We start from the raw sequence: 27433 nt of genomic DNA, 5'->3' as shown, positions 1-27433 counted from the left end.
TGAAGCGAAAAATATAATAGACTTCTTCAATAAAAAATAAATAATTATTTTTTGATTTTTTTTAAAAAATAAAAAAACACTGATACTACAATTTCACACAATAATTGATTTAAAAAAATGAAACATTTTATTTATGAAAAAATTTCTTTAGTCAAATAATGTTTGTGTCCGGATTCTTATAATTATATTTTATTATCTTAAAATGTAGACGTTGGGTGATTTTTTTTTTTTTTATTTTTATACTATAAGGGAATAAAAACGTGCTTTCAATTTATGTCAAGATCCAATAAGAATCGCAAACCATGAAAAAAAAAAAAGAGGATTTTTCGGATGGGGGGGGGTCTAGGGATTTTCCCTCGAGAATTACGTTTGTAAATAAAATAAACATGATTAATTTGCAAATTTAAAAATATAATTACTGGTGCATAAAGCATGGTGTGGTGTCGTCGGAATTCTGGATTTTTTTAATATTTTTTTTAAAATCTGGTTCTGATATCACTAGTTAGAAATTAAATGTATAAATACATTGGCTCCTGTAACCTAACATCTAACATTTTATTTTTGAAGGAATTGAGAAACAAAAGGATTCGAAATTTTGAAATAGAAATAAAATTTATTTTTAATTAATTTTTTTTTCTTGAAGAAATGAAATTAGGTTTGAAATTATTTGCGCTGGCTTCTATACATCAAATTACTATTCTTGAATTTACTGAAATGTAATTGGTCACGTGAACTATGAGATGGTATTTGATAAGAGACTGTGGGTTTAATCACTCCTAAAGTTACGACGCTGAGGATGCTGTATGCTTAAAGCAAAAAAGTGGAGAAACACTGCTGATTTCCCAAATGCAAGCCGATTTTAGAACATATATTAAATAATATACCGGGAGATCAGAAATCAACACCAGACTCTAGGAATGGCTGTCATAAAATGACATGTGTCTTCTCGATTCGCTATGACAATGAAACAAAAAGTAAACTATTGCTTGTAGCGAAACCGAATTTTGCAACCTGGATATTTTATTTTCCTCGAACGGGACTACATTTTTAAGAATTGATATGGTTTTTGTGCACAGCTGGCGCCTTTTGATGTCCAAAAATTCCTAAACAAGGAACATGTTGTACAACAAAACTTGTTCCTCAACGTTTAATCTGGTATTGTTGGAAATTGTTTGTTCGAGCTGTATCTATTACCAAAACGTCTTGACTGGAGAACATATCGGATATCTTGAAGGAAATGCTGTCAAAATTACGTTCCGGCAGGTATTCGCAATAGCATGGTATCATGAAGCATATGGTATCATGCTTCTTGTGACAGCTGCTACTTCGCTGTCATAAGGATACGTTTAATATTCAAACGTTGGATTTGAGACCCTAAGTTCCCATGTCATTAAAGATTGGTGTTGTGTTCCTGACTGTCCTTCAAATTAATGAGCAGTTATTTTATATCGCCCCGTAAACTAGAACAGATATACATGCCTAATTGTACAAATGAAAATGCATATTTTAATTATTATTATTAATAATAAACTGAACAAGGAAAAATAGTTAGAAGTTAAAGAATTGTAGTTGCATGCAACATAAAAGATAACAAACGGCAGTGGCCGTTCGTGTTGATTAGAATAGGCAAATGTAATAAAGGATTAGTGTCAGTCGCAGGAGAAATGTGGGAAAGGCCACTGACCTGAATGAAACTGTCCTCCATAGTTGACCGAACAGGGCGCCTGATCTTTCGTCCACATGAAGTATTTACAACTTTTCGGCCAAACACTATCGCGAACGATATTTTTGTCACTCAGCTCCCTACACAATTGCCCTAAAATAAGGATAAAGGCTTTGTTTGGAATCCAGTCTCTCTTAACATCTTATAAAATCAAGAGTACAAATTGGTTTTCCTCTAACTCATATGGGATGCATGCATAACAACGGGGCTTCAACTATTGCAGTGGGGTTCTTATTTACTCATTTGCTTTAATTAAATTATCTTCATTGTAACAAATACTATAAACTAATAGACATGCAATAATTTTCTGACATCTATCGATTTTTAAGTAACAATATCAACTATAATGGATTTAATTGTAAATCCAAGATTTACAATTAAAATTTACCAAACAGAGGCTTAAAGAATATGTATCATTATGCATTACAACAAAATTAAAGCATAAAAAAGAAATCATTTTATCAAAGGCGATGAAAAGACTAGTCTTGTGTATTTTTTAAGTTCTTCAATGAAATATAAGCTCTGTTTTTATGTTTCATCATCAGTATTAAATTTTATCAACGACCATTTATTTGATGAATTATTATTTATTTAAGAAATAGCTCGTTTCATGTAAAAGTTCCAAAAGCATATGATCATTTTTAATCATTTTCAAAATAGTTCATACGAATTGCAAGTATAATTTTTCACATTGAATGGTTGAATATTTTTAACTCCATTTTAGTACAAAAATAAATTGTTAGATAGTATCGAACCCTTTTCTCTTTTGTCCTCTTCAAATTTTCTCACCTCAGAAAGTGAAATGAAATCTTTATTACGAAAAATCCCTAAATGAAATTTTTATCTCCGTTGTAAAAAATAATCACTTACACAAGTAAATTAACCAGATTAAAAATGTCATTTATTTTAGTAAGTAAACAGGTAACATAAGGAGAAATTAAGATTCTTATATTTTTGTTATAGCCACAGGAAAGAAAGGAAAAACAATTTCTAATTATTTCTCCTTGTTATCATTGCATCAACTTTTTTAATTAGTTAGCTGATACCACTCTCAGTGACATCAATGCATTGTATCAGCCTGTAAACAAAGTTGAATTAAGATTATAGAATCCTTATTGAAAACATTAACATTCCGTTTCTGATCATCTATTATTATACATTTAAAATCAATCATTTCAATACACTAAATTAGAGAATCATTAATGGAAAAAAATTATGCGGATGTTATGCGAACCAACCAGAAATCTCAACTTATTGATTTTCACTTCTAAATTTTTAGAAAAAAATGTTTAAATATGAATAGTGATCCTATATTAAATTTATGATTTTCCATTGTTAAAAAAATTGTCAATGACATATGTAAGTATACTTTTTTTGGCAAAATTGGGCGTAGAATTTTGTAAACTTCTTTGAAAATAGTAGCATATTGATTTTTACTTTTCAATTTTTGAAGAAAAATGCAAAAGTCAATAATTGCCCTGTGTTATGCCTATTCTTCCACCGTGTTAAAAATATTTTTTTGTCGATGGCGTATAATAATTTACTTTTTGAGCAAAACTGTTCTTAGCATTATGATAACCTAAAGCATTAACATATAAATTTTTAGTCATTAAATTTGGGGGGGGGTAACATAAGAACATTAATACTTGCCCTATATTAAATTTATAGTCTTTTGTCCTATATTAAAAATAATTGTTTCCAATTATATAAAACATTTTATTACTGATGTACAAAATCATATCTGTAAGATTATGTGATCTTCCATGAAAACAATGATTAATATTGATTTTCAACAATTTTGAGCAGAATCAACTGCTCTAAATTTATTATTTTATTATGAATAACTTTGAGCACTTCTAAAAATGTAGACAAACAACAATTTAGGAAATAAATTCGATGTTTATGTCCATGCATGTGACGCATTATCTTAATTATACAACATTCTTTTGATGAAAAATTATAGTAAAATTTTTTTTTAACTTTGAAATTAACAAAACTATTTCAGAATTTTTCTACAAATGCTCCACTTCTGCGATATCTAATTTTCCTAGATTCGGCATTAATTTCCTTTTGCCGAAGAACTTCGAAGGAAATTTTTCTGAATAAAGGATTAAATATCTCTTAAATTAATGAATTATTGAATAATTGAGTCCCATAATGCATTTCATACTGAGTCTAGCTTATTGGTACATTTATGAATTAAATCAGCCACGTGAACAATATAATACTTTTGATCTTTGCGTAATTTTGTATTAAAACATTAAATTTAAATATAATTTTTAATACAAATTTACGATTAAAAAATTATATTTAAATAAAAGAAAAATTTTTTATTTGTATCAAAAAAGTTCGATTACGAAATTTTTTAATACAAATAAAATAGTTTATTTTATGTTTTAAAATCCATCAGCATTTCCAATATCTACTTTACATTGCCTTAATTCGAAGGTGTTTTAGCATCAGTTACAATATATGGTAATCCCTGGTTGCAAAACCCAAAGTATCCTTCTGATTGATTTAATATCCCGCACTTCCCCCTCTCCGCTTCAAAGAACACTCCTAATACAACCCCTACACCCTCGATTTCACGGTTTATTGTCCATTACGAAACCATCCTACCCCCTCCGCAAATTGAAAACTCCTCGTATTCATTACTCGACACCTAATTTGCATAATCACATTGTTGTTGAGTAGTTCTATGCCCTTTCAAATCGCGTTGTACAAAGAATTGCCACAAATTATTATAGTTCGAATTGTACTTGCGTAAAAACAAATTTTAGCAACAACAGTATGCAAATATTTTTAAAGCAACCTTAATAACGCATCATTAATTTAATATAATATTTTCACTTTGAGAGGAGAAAAGAAATTGGTTTGAGTAATTTTATATCGTTCCAAATCGTGTTTTGCAAAGAACTGTTATTAGTTTATATTATTTATATCAAAATTGTTTAAGCCTATAACAATGCATGAACCAAAAAAAAAAAAAAGCATGCATGAAATTTCTCTTTGAACTAGTTATTTAAAACAACGGCTAAATGCAAACATTTTTAAAGCATTTTTTTATAGAATGCATCATTAATTTAGCATAATACATTGCACTTACGGCAATAAAATGAATATCATTATGTTCAAAGATAAATGAATATCATCATCTTCATATTGATAGTACGATGAATTATCCTCCTCAGTTTTCAGGGACGGGAGGAAGAGAGAATCCGCAGACAAAATCTTACCGCGTACAAACGAGTGAAGAAAATGAAACAATTGACTATGACTGATCTGTTCAAGAAGTAATATTTTAATAAAATCCGTTAAAAATCGATAATGTAACCCCCCCAATGTGTGTTTATATACATTAAATCAATAACTTATAAGTATTTTTGTATTTTTCCTTTCAGAAATAAACTTTTTATTCCTTAATTATCCAATTTTCTGGATATTAGATTATTTGGATCAAATCTAGATCCCATTTATCAGAATGATCAGCCTTTTACTATAAAGTTAATAGGTGTGTCATTATGTTTAAAAAATAATCCTAAACTTAATGCTAATGTATATAAAAAGCCTGGTATATCTAATTAGAATTTAATTTTAAAAATTTGTGTTCGAAATTTTATATAATAAAATTTTATATTGATCTGTTTCTAGTATTTGGTAGAGATTAACAGAAAAGAAAGCTAAGGCGCGTAGTGATATACATGACGTCATTAGCAGGTGATGCGGTCACTTGAAGTTTATTACATACTGTTAACTTGAGCTGTCTGTTACTGTAATGATAGATAAGATCTGACATGACATCAAACTTTTGCACGAAGCTTAGAATATATATTTTTTAATTGTCTGAAATGCTTGTAGGATTAAATTATTCATCTAAATGAAGTTCAAGTAAATCCGAAATTTTTTTAATAAAGCGCAGCTATGATAATTTCCTGTACTAAAGATGGAATGAAGAAATAAACCAGTTATGATATTTTTAATACCGGCTATTACTAAAGATTTTTATTAACTATTATGCAGGGAATTATCAGAGTCAACACGCTTAGTTTTTTAATTTAATATGTAAAAATATTGAAAAAATTAAATAAATATTTTAAAGAAAAAGAATATTTTATAAAAAAATTTACCCAAAGTATTATAAATATTATCAATTTCTTCTTATAAACGGGAAAATATTTTCATAATTTTTTTTTTTTTATTTATTTATTGAATACTTACTCAATCAATTTTTTTTTAATTTATGGAATACTTGAACTCCTCCAGATATTTAATTATTAAAAATATTATTTATATATTTATATTTAGTTACCAGATATTTATTTATTAAAAATAACATAAAAGCTTGTATAACGCAAGAGATTTCGTTTATTTAGAAAACAGGAAAAAACATTAGAATATTTTTTAAAAAAGCTGTCGAATCATGGGTCTTCTTTTAAGAATGCTATAAAAAAACAGGAAAGACTAAGAATCGTAAAATCTAAAATTCGAAGCATGAAATGTGAGTTTATTTTATTGTCTTAAATCAATTTCATTTTAAGAGTTCACGTTTTCGTGAAATGCAATATATAAATATTTTAAATAAATTCTACCTATGCGTATTTGACATCATTTTTTAAAAAGAATTTATTCATCTTTATTGCAAAACTGTTGAAATTTCAAAATTGTAATATGTTTGGAGCAATATTAATGTACAACTAAATGCAATTAACTTAAAATAATTGTAATTAACTTAAAATAATTGTTAAAAAAAACCAACTATTTTCTTCGTCTCTCTTTATTTAAATTCTTAATCAAGCAGTTTTTAGGGGAGCATAGACCATTTTGCTAAGTACAGAAACAGATTTTACTTTCACGCAAGTAAAACTTCTTTTGACGTAGTACTGATAAATTTGACTTGATGTAGACAAAATAGCATCGAAATTCGGGAATTGAATTATGCTTTCACTTTTAATAAAACATTTAAATTATCGGAGGTAATATGAAAGAATTTAAATACATTTTACTTAAATTACCTTGATAATAATAATAAACGAAGAAAAACTGTGCAGTATCCGGATTTGAAGTAAAATAATAATTTTAAAAAGTAACAAAAAATTCTGCAGGCTGTCTTTCTTTTATTCATACTATATTTTCATTGTCAGAGCCGCAATAATTTTGAAAGATGTTCATTTAAATAAATACCAAAGGAATACATGCCCGCAACGCAGTAAATGGGAGTGTATTTAAGTGGGGAAATTATAGATCCACTTATTGGCTCAAAATTAGCGAAGCACAGCCATTGTCTGTGTCCTTGCTCCATAAAACTCTAAAACCCACTCCGTCGTTCCGCTAAAAAGTTCAAGAAATTGAAAATTGAAATGGATTATTAGTAAAGTACTATTCAAAGAAATTCTTCGCGTGCCGAAATATTTCTATTAGTTGCATTTGTAAGTAGAAAAAAAAATTAAAAAAGAAAAAGAAAAAAAGAAAGAAAGAAACAGCTCCAGGGAGAAAAAAATTAACAAAAAAAATACTGTTTTTAGCAATGAATTGCAAAATCTTGTAAGTAGATAAAACACTTTTGTATGCATTTATGAGTAATAGTGAAACCGACACACACAATTAAGGCAGACATTCAATTATTGAAACGAAACAATATTAGAAATAAATTAATTTCTGTCAATATTATCTTTACATGAAATGAATAGTTTCATCACATCTAATTTATTGACGAACGAAAAATTTAAAAGTCAAAACTACTATTGATTCGTAATAGTATAAGTTCCATACTTAAGTCAATGAATACAAAGGAAAAAACAAAACCTTTTATTTCGGTTAGGTGAACCTGCAGTATATATATATATATATATATATATATATATATATATATATATATATATATATATATATATATATATATATATACACACACACACAGGGGGTTCATTAATTATTGTCGGGGTTTCCGTACCTTATAACTTTCGAATAAAAAATATTACGCAAAAACCGATTACGTATTCGTAAATTACAACTCAAAGAATTTTATTAATGATATTAAAGTGTAAAGCTTGCACAGTTTGCACTTTGTAGCCATTCAGCTGAAGGCGATTATGTATTCGTAAATTATAACTCAAAGAATTTTACTTGGCAACAATGCGATCTTAGTGCATTTGTTTTACACTTTAATATCATGCGCTAAGATCGCATTGTTGCCAAGTAAAATTCTTTGAGTTGTAATTTACGAATACATAATCGCCTTCAGCTGAATGGCTACAAAGTGCAAACTGTGCAAGCTTTACACTTTAATATCATTAATAAAATTCTTTGAGTTGTAATTTACGAATACGTAATCGGTTTTTGCGTAATATTTTTTATTCGAAAGTTATGAGGTACGGAAACCCCGACAATAATTAATGAACACCCTGTATATAGTATAAGTATTAGCATATTTTTTTCTTCCAAAAAATGTACTATTTGTGGCATTCGTTGCGTAGTTCAAAATAGAAAAAGTTTTACGTGCATTTATAAATAATAGTGGAGTTACAGCAAATGATGACCATCAAGTCAAATATTCAATAGTTGAAATGAAACAATATTAGTAATGAATTCGTTTCTATCAACTCTATGAAATTTATAAATAGCTTTTTCATAGCTCATTTATTGACTAACGGAGTTCTTTAAGATCACAATTGCGATTGGTATTTAATAGTTTAAGTCCCCTGCTACTGTCAGTGATTACACATGATTCTTTACAGTCTTCGGTAACAGTGATCAATACAGTCTGCTGAAAAGCCATGCATGTGCAATGCAAGTAGATGTCAAACGTATGTCATTAGAATTCAGAAAGAAGCCATATACTAACGGTTTCAGTTACAAGGGAGAGCAAAACCTCGCAAGAGAAAGTATGTGAATCAATATAGAAACTAGCTCTGAACTTTTTTCCTAAAGTGAATTCTTATAGCAACTCTAAAAATAGTCGAAGCTTTATAATGAAGAATCTTACTGCTGTCAAAGACTGATTGATAATCATGAAGCCATGGATTTTTCCCAGTTTTATTTACTAAAAATATTTTAATCTATTAATAAACACTGAAGAAGCTTTGAAAAAAAATGGTGCTATTCCTTATTAATTATTTATAGAATAAAAATATAATGAAACAACAAAATGGAATTTATATAAGCGAAATTACAAAGGAAAAAATATATTGCAGAATAAGGAATAAAACTTTTACAATATCTATAATTTATCAATTAGATAATTTTCATTTTGGTTGATATGTAAAGAAGATGAATCTTTTTTATTATCCTTAAAAGATGCTGATTTTTTTTAACCTTATCAAGCTGTAAAATTTGGAAAATATTCCCACACTCATTTTTAGAAGTAAAGAAGACGCTACCTTCAAACTAATGTAATCTAATTATGTTTCGGATTTGTGAGCAAAAAATCATGCGTTCGAATCTGTTCTTCACAGTAATTCCCTATATATGAAAGGATGCTGTGATGAAGCATGTATTTTAGATGCTCTCATAAAGTGGATAAAGTAGGAGGCTTGTAACGGCTGTATTTAGTCGATATCCTTAGAATCAAATTTCTAAAGCATGAGATCTTTTACGTCCGCCTCGAAGGTAAAAAAAAAAAAAAAATGATAAAGTACAAACTCCGGAGGTTTACTCATTTGGTCACGTCTAAACAAAAACATATTCCAAGTACCAAAATAACAGTAGACTCTATTCAGAATGTTTTAGAATGATAAAAATTCTATTCAAATTATTTCATCGTTAATGAAAGAAATAGGAATGTACGAGAAGGTTACAAGGTAGCGCAGGAGTTGCAAATTTTTCCAATTCAGTAAAGCATCAATGAAAAAAAGAACAAAAATTTCAGTAATTTGTGGAAAAGCAACTTAGACCAAAACACACAAATAAAAATGAGAACTTGTGCCTAAGCTTCTTCAGAATCTTGCGAAGCGTGTAACTGCGTGGCCCCAGCAACATCAGCTCAGCGCATTTCTCCTTTTCTTTTTTACTCATAAAATATATAATCATCTATCTATTACGTTACTATGTTTAGAGATGTGGAGCCTCCCAGTGTTCGTTGAATCAATAAATATCTATCAGGCGGCCACGCACCGTTTGAGTCAGAAAAACGGGCGCAGGAATTTTTAATGACAGCTCCAGAGTGCGAATATCCTTTCGGCAAACACGGGGTCCAGATTTAGCCGTAAGTGTCTGGGACCCCTGTTTCCAACCCAAATGTACTCGGAGTCAACAGCCACGCTCAGAAAGCGAGGGAAACTGTTTTCATTAGAAGATGGCCCGGTCGAGATAACTGACGGAATTACCACAGTTCCTCTCACCCACCGCTGCCAACTTTTCTTCCTCTCACCAATCTAGTACAGACACGCACGCGAAGCATTCCTTTTTTTACCCTCCCTCTCATTTGGTATATTAACTTCCAAAAAGGAAAATAGACGTCAGGTAGGAATGGTACGGATTAATCTTTACAGATTCGCCCAACGGATTTCCTTCGCAGTCACAGTACCAATAAAACTGAAAGGCAGATTGCATTACAAATTAGTAAAGTTGGTATCGTTGTACCCACATATAGAAATTGTATACATGCGAAGCATTAATTTTTTTACCTTTTCCCTCGATATATATTCTATCAAAAATGAAAATAGACGTCAGGTAAGAATGGTACGGATTAATCTTGACAGATTCACCCAGTGGATTTCCTTCGTAGCCACAGTACTAATAAAGCTGAATGGCAGATTGCATCACAAACTATTAAAGTTGGTATCCTTATATCTAGATATAGTAACTATATACATGCGAAGCATTCCTTTTTTTCTCCTCCCTCTCATTTCGTATATTAACTACTAAAAACGAAAATAGACGTCAGGCAGGAATAGTATGCTCAACGGTATTCATTCGCAGTCACAGTACTAATAAAACTGAAAGGCAGATTGTACGACCAACCTACAAAATTAGCATCGTAGTATACTAATTGGCAAAACTCTTAAAATTGGAAATAGGGGCTGTAAATACGGTTCAGTGACAATTTCATTCATATGATGCTGCTCAGCTTGTTATATCTTTGCGATTCAATAATTAGCTTATGTCCTTGTAATAGTAAAAAATTTATATCCTAATAATTGGGTAAGGATATATATGATTTAATAGTTACTTGTTGTTATCATATCTTTTGAAAATAACCTTATAATTTGTAAGTTGAAACTTTTCGCACAATACTTTGATTTCTGTACAGCTGATAAGAAATTTGTACCATCACTATTGAATCATCGCTTGGAAACTGTACTATTGCGAAATAAAATTGCAATTTCATACAACTGTAATTTAATGTTACCCTAATGACAGTGATAAGAGTTACCCTGATAAAACCTAATTAAATGGCATCTTCTGTTTAGTTAAAGCCTTACCCTTTCCTTTTATTTATAATATTCCAGATGTTTGAGAATAACATGCAATTTTTACATTGAATTATAATATTCATAAATAGTTTATTTTAATTTTTTAGTTTCGAAAAAGGTTAATTCGAAGCACGTCCAAAGCACGAAAAGATAAGTTAAATACTTAAAAGGAAATCTTTCTTCTTGCCAAGCAAAAAAAAAAAAAAAAGGAACCATTAAGACAAATTCTAATTTATTGGGCTTTCAGGGAATTTTGACACTAATTGTTACATACTGTATGCATCTTTTACGTCTTTCAGCAGTTCCAAAGATTTATAACAAATTAAATCCTATACTTAATATCCACTAAAACAATTAATTAACAATATAGTTACCATTTAATTGAAAGAAATTGCTCTTATAGTGAAGAAATTATAAATAGTGAAAATAGCTCTTATAGTGAAAAAATTTAAATTTCACCTCCTGATAACAAAAAAAAAAAAACAAAAAAAAACACAATTGAAAACTTCTGTGTTTTTTTTTAAGAAAGGGAAAGAATTTCTCTAAGTAAAATTCTCTTAGGGAAATATGAAAAAAATATAGTGAATATTAAATCAAAATAATTTCATAAATATGAATTAATAATGAAAAACATATTCAAGGGAGAAAAAATGTTAATTATTGTCTTTTTAATTCTTTTTAAAAAATGAGAAAATTTTGAAAATTTTCGTACCGAAAGAAAAATATTGAAATCACAATCAGCAAGGAAGAAAAAAATCCAATAATAAATAAATAAATAAAACCTAAGAGAATTCCATTCAAGAAAAAATGCTCTTTTAAGTAATTTACTACTTAACAATTATAGCAGAGAGAGCATAACAATCTTAAAATGTTTAGATAAGTGAAAATAAATTAAATATTTGTTCAAATGAGTTGTAATAATGTAAACAAACTATTCAAATTCTTACACGAAAAGAAGTTTATAGCTCTAAACGAAAGTATTTCCACTTGTACATTAATAATCATAACACGCATTCACTGTTTGATCTTTACGACTATATCAAATCATCTCGTAAAATTATGTAAAGCTCTAAGATTAGAGATAAGCTTAACGAAATAAATGTGAACACACCTGTGAATATTAAAGTGCATTGTTTGTATATCTTAAAAATACCATAATTATGTAACTACACAGTGATTATAATAAAAGTGTCGTAAAAATTGACTGAGTGACATTTACAAGTTAAACATCATATTAACGGTTGATTATCTCAATGAAAAAAGGCTTAAACGTGTGATTAAATATTGGCAAAGGATTTTGGAAAAAAATTTATACGAAAGAACCAGAGTTTACAAACGAAAATTACGAATCGCATTTTACAAGTAGGGTATAAGAATTTATTTGAAATAAATTTTATACTGTAAAACGGATAAATGTATTATAGTTTACAAAATTCAGGTTTTTTATAGTTTTTTTTTAATATTACTATTTAAGATAATGTTCGTACTACAAAAATAGAAAATGATAAATTGGTTTATTTGGACATCTAACAAACTCCTCCAAACTGCTGCATAAACCAGAATTTAAGAAAAGTTATAACAAACACATTCTCAACAATTTACATGGAAAAAATACAATACCTTAGTTTATTGTGCGTTGTGCTCAAAATAAAAAGCAAAATATCATAAATACTTTTCTTAAATTAAACATTTTGCCTCAAAAGAAGAAATAAAATTTTTTGAAATGTTATACAAAACTCGAAACTGGCTAAAATAATGAGATTGGAAAAAAGGAAACTTTTTATAAAGTAACACCCCCATGTCAAATTTTTAATAAAATATTTAAATGTTTGTTAGTATATTCTCTAAATGTGAATTTTCGTGTCTAATTCAAATTAGAAAAGCTAAAGATTTACAAGCAGAATTTTTAAAAAGAAGGAAAAAAAAAAAGTTTGGAAGAATTGTCTGTGGATTATCGATAACAAAATATTATATAGAAAGCAGATTTTTTTCCCCTTCCTTCAGACAAGTTCGAAGTCAAAAAATTCGTTATTCTTGAAATTGATAAGAAAAACTAAACTGAATATAGTTTTGGGTATTTAGACTAAATAATTTAAAATTTAATATGATAAAATCATAAATAATCATTGCAAATTTTAATCAAATCTACATTTTTTCTTGTAGTATTAAGGCATTTAAATATGCCATTTTCGGTTGTTAAAAAGCAAATAGAAAATATTTAACAAAAATTAATTGTGTAACTAAAACTATTATTTTACCATCTTTGGTAAGAAACTGCACGAAAATCAGGAAAATTTTGTAAAGTTTTTAAAAATAGATGGAATTATTTAAAGCATGCGAAATCTAATTTTTTTAGTATACCAAGTTTGAAAATCAGACTTTGGAAAACAAAATTAGCTATATGAAAAAAAAAGAACTTAAAAAAAATCCCGAAAACTTTATTCTCTCATAGGATATTGTAATTCTCTAAGGAGAAGAAGGTAGGGAGGGGGGGGAGAAATCGCTCAATCATTCGAGACTTTTTAATCTTAACAATCGAATCTAACAAAACCTCCCAAAACAGTATTAGCTGAGAAAAAGAGCTTATGTAAATAACATTGAAAAAATAAAGCTGTGAATTAAAACAGAAAGTGAAACGGAATTAAACAAAAGACAGCTAAGAAATCTACATCCGGTTTAGATATCTCTGTCAGCGAGTTTTGAAAAATGTAAATGAAGCAATTTTTTTCCCCCTTCAAAAAATTGATATCATTGTATTGCTAAAGCATTTCTAAAATAAGAAGAAACGGAAAAATACCCCCATTATTGAGAATGGTCCTTCCCCTTTCAATTGAAATGATGAGTTAACTCGCGCAAAGATCGACACATGAGTTCTAAAGGACCCGATTCGATTAGACCTGTCGTTTATTGTAGTGTGCCGACCAATTCATTACGTGGGTGCGCTGACCACAACTATGAATTTTTACGTAGAGGTGGGGGTGGTGGGATTGCGAGACTCGAAGAACCGTTTCTCTTAAAATGCTTTGGAAAAGCTTTTACCACCATTTGCCGGATGGAGTGGGGAAAGGGGCAATCCTTTTTACAGAAAACAGTTTTTAATGCAAATTTTCTGAAATGTCTGCATTTAATAAAAAAAAATATTCGAAAAAAAAACGTTATCGGATTTAGACATAATTTTCAGATTAATCTCTTCCCCCCCCAGTGTGTTTCAATTAACTTTTTTCGCAAGAAAAACACCCCCTTTCCGAATTCACATACCCAACTCTTTTCCACTTAGCTTTCGACACTTTTTAAGGCTTTTCCGCTGTTTAATTAAAGCAGCTACTATTTTTTCTCCCAGCACTCGCTCAGACTTTTTTCTTTCTTTTTTTTCCCTCCTTTTTTCTTTTCTTTTTTTTCTTTTCTTTTTCTTTCCTTTTCAAATTCTTTTCCTTGCGCTTTTCTTTGCGAGAGCCCCTTTTTCCAGTTTTTTGCACTTCTTTCCATTCTTTTCCCCCCTTCTTTTCATGTGTGTGTGTGTGTTTTTATTTTTTTTTTATTATTGTTATTTTTATTTTTACTGTATTTTATTTTATATGCATTTTTTTCCCATCCTACCATCCGGACCTTTCGAACACACTCTTTTTGTTCCTAGCGAGCTCCTGAATTGCATTTTTTTTTAGTATCCTTCGCTTGCGTTCTTTTTCCGGGAAATATTTTTGCGCGCTACGCTTTAAAAATAGAAAAACTCTCCAATCAGCAGTAAGAGAGTGAGAGCGAATCATTTTTCCGAGAAGGGAGGTGGGAGGGGAGAGATTGCACACAATTTTATTTCGCGCTCTAGACGCAAGAAAAGGCGACCGATATTTCCCCCCATAGCTGAGCTGAACAGAAATCAAATCAAAGAGTTTCCAAGTCTTTGGCTGAACCTACAGAAGGTCGAAGCGCAGTCAAAAACTTATGAGAATGTTAGCAAAGATACATAACAAGCCGATAAACTGACTTCCGCAAAACCCTCCCCACATCACAAGGATGATATGATGAAAAAGAAATTGCGTGCACAGTCAAAAGGTAAATACATTCCCCAGAAAACCCCCGTCCTATTGAAGTCCTATATATACCTGATTTCTTCGTTTATAATTTATAATATGAGAAAGAGAGCTTTATGGGAAGACTGTGGTCACATTATCACGCAAGCTTGGATTTTGAATATTCGTTCCGAAAATATTTGAGTAACAAATATATTTGTTTTCAAGGGAAATATTTATCTGTAATGGACTACTCGTAAAGGAAAGTGCGCCACAGAGTTAGGAAATAATTTTCCCAACAGAAAGTGAAATTTTCGAATAAAAATAATGTGACGAACACTTGGATATCTTTGAGTAGAATTTTTTTTTGAATGTTTCCTGGTAGAGTGTTTGACCTCCATTTGGAAATCCATATGCACCGTATTTCTTAACTTTTAATTTATATATATGTTTATATACGCGCTTAGAGAGATTGTGGTCAGATTATCATGCATTTTGAATTTCTTTGCGTTCCTTTATAATGGATTACACGTAAAGAAAAAAGTGTTAAACTGGATGAAAAACGGTTGAAATAAAATTTCAGAAATAATGTGGCTAGCATGCATATATCTTTCAGCAAATAATAATAATAATAATATATTTTCCATCTAATAATTCTTTATGCACCTTTCGAATATTATATAATATTAGAGAAAGTGCTTCATCTGTAATGGACTGATTATTATTATTGTCTCACATTTTTAAAATGCAATTGCAATGCTAATCGGTTAAATATAATTTCGGGAAAAAATAATGTGATATGGGCATAAATATCCTCAAACAGAAAAAGATGTTTAAAAAATTTTTCAATTTGTTGTTTTTAAGAATAATAAATAAAAAAAATAATTTGAAATAATGGATTTTTTTTAAAAAAAAAGAATGCTGTAAAAGGTTGAAAATAGAAGTTGAAATATAAATAAATAAAGAAAAAAAATAAGACAGAGGCCTATGAATATTGCTGGCATGCCAATATTCATTACGTCAAAAGTTCTTGAAATATTTTCATGGTGAACCTATTAGCAATAGCAAAAAACGTGAATTTTTTTTTACAAGGACCAATTTCTTACTTTTAACTTACCAATTTAATCGGAAAATAATGCAACTATATTATATAAAAATATTTGAACACCAAAAGTTAAACGTTTTTCATTGATGTAAAGTTACCACGGGAATAATTTACTCGAAAAGAAAAATAATTAATTTAAAAAAACATTAGTTACTTGAAATAAGTAAATTTCGTAGAAAGATAGTGTGAACAGGCATTCATGTTTGTCAACTGAATCCCAATGGAATTCGAAATTTCATAGATTTATTTTGTCATTTGCACTTTATTAAAATGAAAAAAAAAAAAATTAAGAACCATAAACTTATTATAGATGAATATACGATATTCCGAATTCCTTCATTAATAATAATAAAGAAGGTATTAAAATACCTTCAGCAGTGTCTCAACTTGTAGAATTTGGGTGAGGAAAAAATTAAAACAAAAGACAAACAATAAAATTACTATTTTTCACATCTCGATTTTGCTAAATCTTATAATCTACCTGATTATTTTCGTTTTGTCTGATAACCTTAAGATGAATTCCCACAAATTTTATTTCCTAAAATAGTTCCAAAAAGAAATTATATTCAGATACCTCAAATATATAAAAAAATTTACTGTTTTGAGAAAAATTCAATATTAAAGCAAAACTTGGTCAGATATTTTTACAAATATGCAATTCAATTGCCAATTTAAAGAAAAAATAAAATCGAAACTTCGGAAACTTCGGAAAGGATGAACAAATTCCATGATTTGGAAAACTGATAGCCTGGATGGAAAAAAAATTACAAGAGAATTTTATAATGAAAATCTACACTGTTTATTTTAAATTTTGCCACACATTCTAAAATTTTACATTAATTTCGAATCTATCGACAGAGCAATTTTAAAATAGTCATTAATTACTATTTTATTATTAAGAGTAGTAATAAATAGTATAAATAGTAATCCATCTTCTTTTCGCAATCATCGTGATGAGAATAAAATTCAACGCATGACGTGAGTTATTCGAAAAATAATTGTTTTTTGCAATTTCACATCCCCCTAGGAAATAAGTTAAATTCAAACTGACTATTCTATGAATATATTTATTCTATTTGCCAAATATTTATTTTTTAGAATTTTTTAAAAATTTTTATCACACTTACAGAATAAATATTTATTATAGTGTACAAAGTTAGAGTAATAATATTAAAAAAAAAAAATTAAATTCCTACTAGTAAGTTCCAAAATAAAATAAATTGCCTCCTTTCCTTCTATTAACATTGCTTTAATCCTTTTGAATATATTCGAAAATATACACATTTTTGAAAAGAAGGAAAAAAAAATGTTTTACTTTTTTAAAAAATCAAACAAAAATTACTAAGGTTTTCATAAACATTTTTTTTTTTTTTGAATTAGAATTTGACGCACCTATGTTTTCATTTCTGACCTTCCAATTTAAATTCTATTTACATTTACATTGGATATTCAAATGCATCCTAATTTTTTCGTTATTCTATGTTAAAGAAAACAGAAGGTAATTTCAAGAATATGTGAAGGTACATATTCAAAAATCATAAATCCTTGTTTGTACTCATTTCATCTAAGGTGACAAGATTATCATGAATGTTTGACAAATATCTCTATTTATAAACTTTCAGCTTACTACGCGACATCCAAAACACTTCTAGTTTGTACTGGAGTAAAAAGCTAAGAGGCAACTAGAAGCATATTCGAGAGCAACTACGATCAGATTTATAAACGATGTAACGGCAAAATTCCTCTCGCTAAAATAATGAGATTAACTTTTGACTGCATTGTTAGTAAGTTGCTTCATATCTACGTTTATCATAGCTGCTTGTCTGCAATCTTAGCTTATTCTAAATACCACTCTGTTACATATCGCACAAAATCTTAAGAAAATGTACGTGCCTATTTTAGTTAAAAATTGATGAAATTACATGCTTTTTCCGGCAAAAAAAATTTTTAATGTACCTTGCAGTACTTTTGCGCGAAGGCAATTTTTTTAAAAAAAGCAATGGATATGAATTTTACGACAGGGTAAAAAATCAAATTAATATGAATATTATATCGTAATAGTAAAAAATAAGTATTCCTTTAAATGTTCACAAATTTATCACCACCATATGCTGAAACCTCTGAAAACGTGTCGACCAGATATGTTAAAGCATATGTATTAATCGTTGTTCAAAATCATTGCTAAAAAGGCCAAATGGAAGTAAGAATTTAACAAACTTTTGTTGTTATTAAAGTTATAAAGAAACGTTTTGTCGTTAGGTTGAGAAATTAGTTTGATTAAATTGAATCATTATTCCCCGGAGAAGAGCTTCTAATTTATTAGACCACCTTGCTGTTACTAAGATAAAAAATTAACTAGATTAAAATGAAATATGATTTATTGTAGAAGTAATCGAGAAGAAATAAATTTTAATTTAATTCGATAAATTTATACTTACACTTAATTTGTTTTTAAATTGCGAGATTAACGATATATTTAAAACATTAAAAAGCATTTTCAAATTAAGGAACCTTGTGTTGTTTTTTAAGAATATTTCCTATTTAATATTTTCTCCACATTTAATTTATACTAAGCATTAAATTGCATGATAAAGTTATTTAAGAAACAGAAACAACAGGTGAAGAATAAGATTCTCCAAGATTCAAAGCTATAGATAATTGCAGTTGATTCCACTCTCTTCATTAAATGTACAGAGCAAATAAAACTCTTTTATTTCCAAAATGTGGCTCAATCGTTGCAAAAAATTTAATTTAAAAAATTCATTGCAATTAAAATATATAAGGATGGAATTAATTTATTAAAATTTTCATTCGATACTTGCCTTGAGTTTGGAACTCCAATTAAAGCTGGTGGCATTCTTTTTCAATGAGAATAACGAATTATTTAATAATAAAAGAAATTTGCATTTAGTAATTTATGGAGACAAATTTGTTTAATAAAGAGAAGAGTAATCGAGGTAAGAAAAAGCAAAAAAATAATTGAATGAATAAATGAAATTCTGGAATTGGTAGCACTCCTCATAATACAAATTGAGAATGTAAATCGATTTAATGATTGTGCTATCGTGCTTTTGCCTAACTTTTGCATTCAATAGCTTCACAACTTTTAAACGCTTACTTTGTTTGGAGCGTTCATCCTCCCAGAGCCGCTAAAGAGTGCGAGAATAAGAAGTCGCTATATAATTAAGAGAGCCTCAGTTTTCTAACAGAGTATTAAAGAATGTTGATATGGTTAGCTTCCAGTTCCCTTGAGGAAATGGGCGTGATGGTTGGGCTAATTGCATGCAGCTCTCCGTAATGTTATTTTATTTTTCTTGAGGCATAGAGTCCTTGTTTAAAATGCTTAGCAGCCCACCATTCTAGGAAATTCGCTGGCTCAATCACGGGGAGCTGAATTTCCCTAGAATTATCTATTACACCAGTCACTAGGGGATCCACCTCTAATTCGAGAGTAGTAGGTCTGAGTAGTCAGTGTCGGAATGACGGTCATCTAACGGCTTAATAAGAAGGACCTGGCTATTTCTGATGATTGCCTCATTTGTTGCATAAGCTTAGTCGAGGGCGGGGAAGGATTATTTTACTGGGAGCTTAGCCTAGTAATTCGCATGATCCGCCTGTTTTCATTATCAACCTCTTATGTCTCTCGATGAATTGGTAATCCATTCTAATTAGTATTACATAAGCAATTTTCTTGGCATTAAACGTTTTATTTCGAATGTTTCAAAAATGATATTAGCTCACTAAAAAGATACAACAGCTATTTATACGTGCTTTTGCCATCTTTACATAGTAATTTTAGTTTTCCACTAGTAGAGTGTTTTTGTAATTGTGTACTACGGCAGTATATAAGGATCTGAAGGTAATAACTATGCTAAAGCAAAAATTAAGCAATAGTAAGCATTTGTATTTTTTTTTTCTAATTTTTAATCAGATATCGAGAAATAAATCTGAGTGTAACGATATTTCAATACAATTTAAAGAATATTGTACCAAACGTGAAATGCTTGTTTAAACAGAACTTAATTATTAATTATGTTTTTAATTAAAAGCATTATTATTTTGATCCATAATATTGAGAAAGAATGGTGGTTTATCTAAGTATATGAATTAAGAGTTAATGTAAGACATCAAGATTTAGCTGCAAAATATTTTATCAGAATCAGAGAAAGTATCTAATTAAAATAATTACTGGTTGATATTATGTCTGAAGTGTATAAATTGCAATGGATGAATATCTAACCGTATAGATTATCATCTATTAAGTACCTGATCTTAAATAGTTAAAAAAAAAAAGTGTATTTTACTCCTTAATACAGATTCTAGAAAGTTCACCTTTCTACGCAAGCTTATAACGCCGAATCTTAAGAATTATATACATTGTTATCGTAAATCAACTCAGATACTTATTTTTCAAAGGCATTATTGTTCAAATCCACTTGTGGTATGAAATGAAGCTAATTTAATTACAACTAAATTACTTATCAATTATCTTAATTGATCTAAATTACACCTACATTTAAGAATAATTCCATGATAACATTCACACATTTGTAGCCCCAATTTATTAAGAACATAAATTCACTTATGAAAATAATTACTTATACCTAAGTGAATTATTTCTAATAATAAAGTTAGATACATTCTGTAAATAAGTTGTTTTACTATAAGTAAAGTCACTTATTAATCTTGTATAAGGTCTTCAACAAATACCATGATGTGACTTCATTAGAAGCTAAAGGATGTTCAAACAAATTTCTTTTTTGGAAAAAAAAAAAAAAAACCTGTTATAAAAATAGTTATAACGCCGTCATTTTGGATTATCATACCTCTAAACATTCGCTAATTTTCTAACTAATTCTGGGACATAAACGAAACCCATTTAATTACAAATTAACATTTACAAACAGTTTAATTACACTGAATAAATAATAATAACTCGCGCCATAAAACTGTTTCCGAAACAAATCTTCACCGAGTAACGTAATGCCAACTCATTAGGAACAAAGGTTTACTTGTGTAAGAGACATCTATGCTGTTGTTAGTTTTGAAAAAGATGCTCCGACGACACTGATTCAGTGCAAATCTAAATAATTTTAAAGATGCATCATAACAACAACACTTCTAAATCGATTACGGCGGGAGCTACTTACCAAATGCTTTCGGAGAGACGTATTTTGGCTCGATTTCTCTCTCCATTTCAAGTTATGGTGACTCCCATGGGTCCAGCTTTTGTTTTTGATCCCCACCCGGTTTGAAGCGCGCCTATTTGGACCCCTGGGGGAAATCGGCTTCGGTTACACGTCTTTTCGACAATGACATATTTACGATAAACTTCTCCGCCCCCCCCCCCCTCCCGTCGTGATGCAACCCTCCCCCACATGACTTGAGAACAGTGCGAGACAAAAACGAACCGTTAATTCTTATTTATAGCTTGAGCGGGGGAAATAGTGTTGAACGCTTTAAGTGTAAATTACGAGGTCAAAGCGACTGAAGTTAAAAGTCGTATTGCGAAAAAAATGGGCTGGTGGTGGCTGAAGTTGTCTCTCATGCAGTAGTGGAGATACAGACAGGGATTTGAATGAGTTTAGATATTTTTTTTTAATGTTACAAATTTCAAATATATAATGAAGTAAGTTTTTATGAGTATTTTATAGATTATTGACTGAAACGGTTTTATATTTCGAATTTTTAATTAACCAGTTAACTATTTTTGATGAGTATACTCGTCATGGAAAAAGTACAACATTTGTGTAATGACCAGTTTATTCATCAGGAGTAATAAGTAATGACATTTTGCAGTTTGAATTACAATTCTAGTAAAAACTCAAACATATTCGTAAATTTCAAGATGTTTAAAATATTATGAGGCCAAAGCGAAATCAAAGGAACAAATAAACGATTATTATGCGTTCTACCATGCTTTGCTCGATGCCATTCTCTAACAACAAATTTAAATAATAAATTAATTTTTTTATGTTTCTTTTCGTTCATATGTACAACATTTATATTTCGTACAACAAATATATGTTATTTTAAGTAAATAAATAAATGTGATTATTGAAATAAAAAAAAAGTCATTTCATTACAATATAATTTTATATTATACATATCCATTGTTTGACGAGTATACTCGTCATTGCTAAATTTTTGCGACATAATTTAGATATGCATTTTCTGAAGAGGGCAAAACAGTTAACTGGTTAAAACGAGCGAAGAATATTTCCATGCATATATTAAAGATTTCTTAAGAAATTTTTTTTGAAATCTAAAATCTAAGTAGATTTCAAGATAAAAACAAGAATTAAAAATGTTTAAATCTTTTTCAAAGTGGTAATTTACTAAAAAAAATTACATAAATATTTCATAAATTGATGAGTGGTGCAGATTTCCTTTAAGGATAAGTTCGTATCTTTTTCCGCTCTACAAAGGAAATCCTTCAGTGAATCAAATTTTTCTAAAAGTTTTATAGTTAAAATTCATTGTTTTGAGTATTTGATAGATTTTATGTGAAATCTAAAGACGGTCTTATACGGAACTTGTGAAAATAAAGACAAATAATACAATTTATATGACAAATTTATACCCAATACAAATTTTATAAAGTTTTAGGTAATGAATCTTAAAATCTATTGAAATAGTTTTTTGTGTATTTTGTATATTTTGAAGGAAGCGAGTGGGAAATTTAATTTGAAGAGAAAATATATAAATATGAATGCAGAAGAAAATTAAATTAATTTACAAATGTAATGTAATTTAAAATGTGATGGATAATCGGGAGCAATTTGAGGAATAGTTTAGATAAGGAAATATTAAATAAATTGGATCTTTATTATTTTTATAAATTTGATAGGAAAAGTGTTTTATCAGGAGATAATAAACGATGTTCTTAAATAAAACATATGAAATGATATGCATGAAAGGAAAAGTAAATTAAATGCAAAAAGGCTTGTATAAAAAGGTTCGATCATTATTAATATTCAATAAAATTCCTGACTGAGTATTTTTTCCCTGCATTTTTAACTTGAAATTATCAATTATTTAAATAATTTGACTTCATTTATAAAATATTAGGTAAAAACGCTTTCTCAAATGAAGAAAGTATTGGGCTGATATATGAGGAAGGGGGAAGAAAATCTTGCAATAAAAAAATATCTTACATAGAATTTTGTTCATATATTTTACAAATTAATTATCCTTTCTAATTTTTTAAATGAATGTAATATAACAATGGTTTATTGCTTTCTTTTCTTAAAAATGAACTGAAAGCAAAACTTTTGAAATACATTTTTAAATATCATCATGCATGCAATAATTACAAAGACAAGATAATACATTGAATATTATTGATTACTTGCTTAAAAGGTGAGAAGCCGTTGAGATTTTATAACAAACCAAAAGTAGAAGTGAAATATTCATTAAAAAATATTACGTCTTAGTTCATGGATTTACCATTTTTAATAAGGAAAAAAATACAATAAGAAACACGTATTATTGCTTAACCAATTTTTCTCTTAACATATTATTTACGGTACCGAAGAAATGGACGTACGCATTACTCTCATTAAAGGATTATACTGGTGGGCAAAATTATCGTGAAATATTTTTTTCCGTATATTTTAATGAATGGGATTACACATTATTAAGAATTTCATATAAGATTTCCCCGATTTCAGGAAACACCATAAAAAGAAAACTTAGATTAGTATATTCCTGAATAAATTGAAATAAATCACATTAATTTGTAAGACATTAGAGAAGTATTATATTCCTTTTGATCCTGAATTTTACGAAAGGTATATCGAAAACTTATAGATGGACCAGAACACAAACTCCTTCAGCAGATTGCCTTATTATTAAGCATTTTAAATAAATTAGTAATTAAACTTTAACTGAAATAAATGCTGTATTAAACTAATAGCTTGATGTATATAGTACAAACCAATTAATAAGTTAAAAGAACAATTGGAAAACAGGCAATTTTAAAACATAGGATCAAATTGGAACTAAGTAAGGATCAACATTGAGATTAGAATTCATTAACCTTCAGTCTGAAGATAATGAATTCTAATCTCAAAGTAAACCTAATCTCATTGGTAAAATTTTACTTTAATTTTGGATTGATCAATGGTAATTGTCCTTTATCCTTCTAAATCCAAATTCCAAGAAATATTCAGATTCTAGAAATTGTGTTATCCTTTGGATCATATATTTACCATTAACTGCGGATCATATTTAAACGGTCTATTTTGGCTATAATTCTTCAAAAACATATAAAATATATACAAAATTCCGCATATTGTTTATAAGGATAACTAGTAAATAATACATATTATTTTTTTAAAATGTATATTGATAATAAAGAAAACTAAAAAATAATGTATAGAATATTTTGTAGAAATGCAGTTGCTAGTTAAAACAGAAAGCGACAAAGACTATATTATAAATTTCATTATTTCCTTATAACAGTGAAATATTTTTCGTTTTAATTCTGGAATAATTATTGTTATTTGTAATTGTCCTTCATAAGTCCAAAATCCACTTTAAATTTTTTTTTGAACATAATGAGAAGTGTAATAAACGATCGAAATAGTAATAATAAAGGTAATAAATAGTATAAATAATTTAGCTAAATGGTAATAAATTGTCAAAATATATTTTCGTTCAGATCGTCTAAGCTAAACAATATCGAACGTCATTCTTGGAAAATTTAAAAATCAAGAGTTTTAAATGAAATAGAAACGTAAATGGTAAGGAAGAATAATAATTATGATTGATTATGTAGAATATGAATAATTATGATTAATAATTATTGATTATGTAGGAAATCAATAAACCATACAGAATGCTACACATGCAGATATATAGATATTAAAACAAATAAAATATTGATTAAAATAAACAGAAAATAACACGAATGAGCTGAAAACAAGTGAAAATAACAAGAAATGTGAAAACTGAAGAAAAAGTTACAAAATACTAATGAGACATATTGCAATAAGAACAAAAGAATATTATTTTAATACATCACTTATATATAACAAAAGTATATAGTATATTAATTTTAATAAAATAAAATTAGGAATGAGCTTGAAATTTTGTATTTTTTGCTTCAATTTCAATTCAATGCCACCTATGTCATAAAATGCGAACACTTTCAATGAAAGTAAACATTTTAGTCCATTGAAAACAGGGAGTATATAGTAATATCTAAAGACCTAAACCGGCATTAAATTAATTAATTAAAATAGTTCATAATAGAGGAACAACTCACACCTAAAATTTAATATTTTTGTATAACATGACTTTAAAAAAAAACAAAAAAATAACCTCAATTATTCATTGTGTAGAATATCTGAAAAATCCAGTAGTTTGCCTTGACTCCAAATGCTCTTTTAAACCAAACCAGATATTAGAATAGCGTTTGAAAGGATTAGGTAGTAAAAGCTCTTTATTAGCCATCGCAAAAATAATCAAGAAAGCCACCTGGACTTTAAAAATTTCAACTAAATTAAAAAATTTGATCTAAATAATTAAATCTTTTTTCTTTTAATTTTATTCTAGCTATCATTTAAAAATTCTTTATTTTCTGATCTATTCTGCACTTTTGACCTCGTAGCCAAATGTTTCTATCCGGAACGTGGTCATAATTTTTTTCCTCTAAAAAGAAGGTAGGGAATGAACATTTTTCTAGAGTAACCAATCTAGACTAATAAGTCTCATATTTAGCAATCATTTAATTCTTCATCAAACGCAAAAGTTAATTGTTTTAATCTACGGAAATCTATACATTATTCTTGATAACTCTAAAACAAACTGACGAATAATGATTGATGTTCATATTATTTCACAATTTCAAACCAATTAAAAAATATGCGCTTAAATTCAAAATAAATTTCTAAATGTCCGTTAAGTCGGCGTCTCGCAAAGCTTCAGGCTAAAAAGTCAGATCATATATTATAAAAATCAATTACTAATAAGCCAAAATAATAATATTTCTAAAGAATTGCCATTCTTGCTTTTATACTTCCGAAAATTTTGAGTTCCTTTATATCAAATGCATTAATAAAATCGAGAAATTTTTCTAATATTAAAGAATTATCTGATAAATTCGTCCTAATTCTGATCTTAATAGCTTCTAAAAACGATCGAAATTTCTTAGCCCATTTAAAAGCGATTTCAGTTTCAAAACCAGCCAAGCACACCAACCACCGCACCGAAGTCCGCCGTCTCCACACTGTCTGGCACTGTTGTTAAACCCAGTCGGCGAAAAGTGAAAAGACGCTTTAACTGGGTACGAAATGGAAAGTGAGGTTTTCCTATTGACAATCCTAAAACCCGTGTCAACATACGTAAAGCACACTCAACATTGAACAAGTAAGAAACGATCTAATCCGATGGTTTTAGAGTTTGGTGGTAATCGCTTTCGGATCCTATGACAGTTTGACCCGCGATATAAATTACAGCCTCTCTCGCGTAAGATCCGCAATCTGATTAGAAGAGGATTAAATTAAGCTACCTCTTTCCAACTCAAATCCTTTGGAAGAAAGAAGGCTTAACCTCATCACTCTTTCACCTACCACAGCACCCAGCCAGCTTTTTGGGGCGCCTCGGAGCGGGCTCCAACATTCAGATGCGCCGACAGAGAACGCGTTCAAAAAGATCTTCGGGACGATGAAGAAACGACACGCGTTCAGCCGCTTCGGATTCTTCCTTTTTTCCGTTTGGATGTTGATAACAGACATTTTATCTTTATAATAAATAAAACCGGCAACAAAAAAAGAACATTAAAAAGAAACGGAAATTATACGATTTTTCGTTTTCATTAAGAGCTTATTAAGGGCAGAACAATATAACGCGAGTTTCAACAAATAATAAACTGATAAAGTAATTAAAGTTTTCAAGTAGAAGAGCAGACGCTGATCTAAAAAGAAAAAAAAAATCTATGAAATATATGAATAACAGTATAATAAATGCTTTGACAAAGGATTTGATTTTCAGCAGAAGTTGATTTTTTTAAAATTCGATATGGCATATAACTGACGGCGCAAGACACTATATTGCGGACAAATGCTAATTTATTAATTAATTGATTAAAGCATAAATAACAGTCTTTTGCCGATAACAGTTATTTATTAAACTGTCGATACAATTGCCATATTGCTGAAGATATTATATATATATATATATA

The 27433-nt window shown here is 28.8% G+C and overlaps 1 protein-coding gene across 2 annotated transcripts in view; it reads right to left on the bottom strand.

Moving 5' to 3' along the window:
* Positions 1–27433, bottom strand: part of LOC129958862 (homeobox protein OTX2-B-like) — a 115394-nt gene that overhangs the window by 65658 nt on the left and 22303 nt on the right. Inside the window, exon 2 of one of the 2 annotated variants that reach the window (XM_056071582.1) lies at positions 1685–1816. The exons of the other annotated variant lie outside the window; for it this stretch is intronic. Within the exon in view, the coding sequence (XP_055927557.1) occupies positions 1685–1816 (132 nt within the window). The remainder of the gene's footprint in view (positions 1–1684; positions 1817–27433) is intronic. 2 annotated transcript variants of the gene reach the window in all.

The sequence above is a fragment of the Argiope bruennichi genome, chromosome X1 (genome assembly GCF_947563725.1).
Source record: "Argiope bruennichi chromosome X1, qqArgBrue1.1, whole genome shotgun sequence".
NCBI classification, from domain to species: Eukaryota; Metazoa; Arthropoda; class Arachnida; order Araneae; family Araneidae; genus Argiope; species Argiope bruennichi.
Note: the sequence above shows the minus strand (reverse complement) of the source record. Positions and strands in the feature narration are given on the sequence as shown.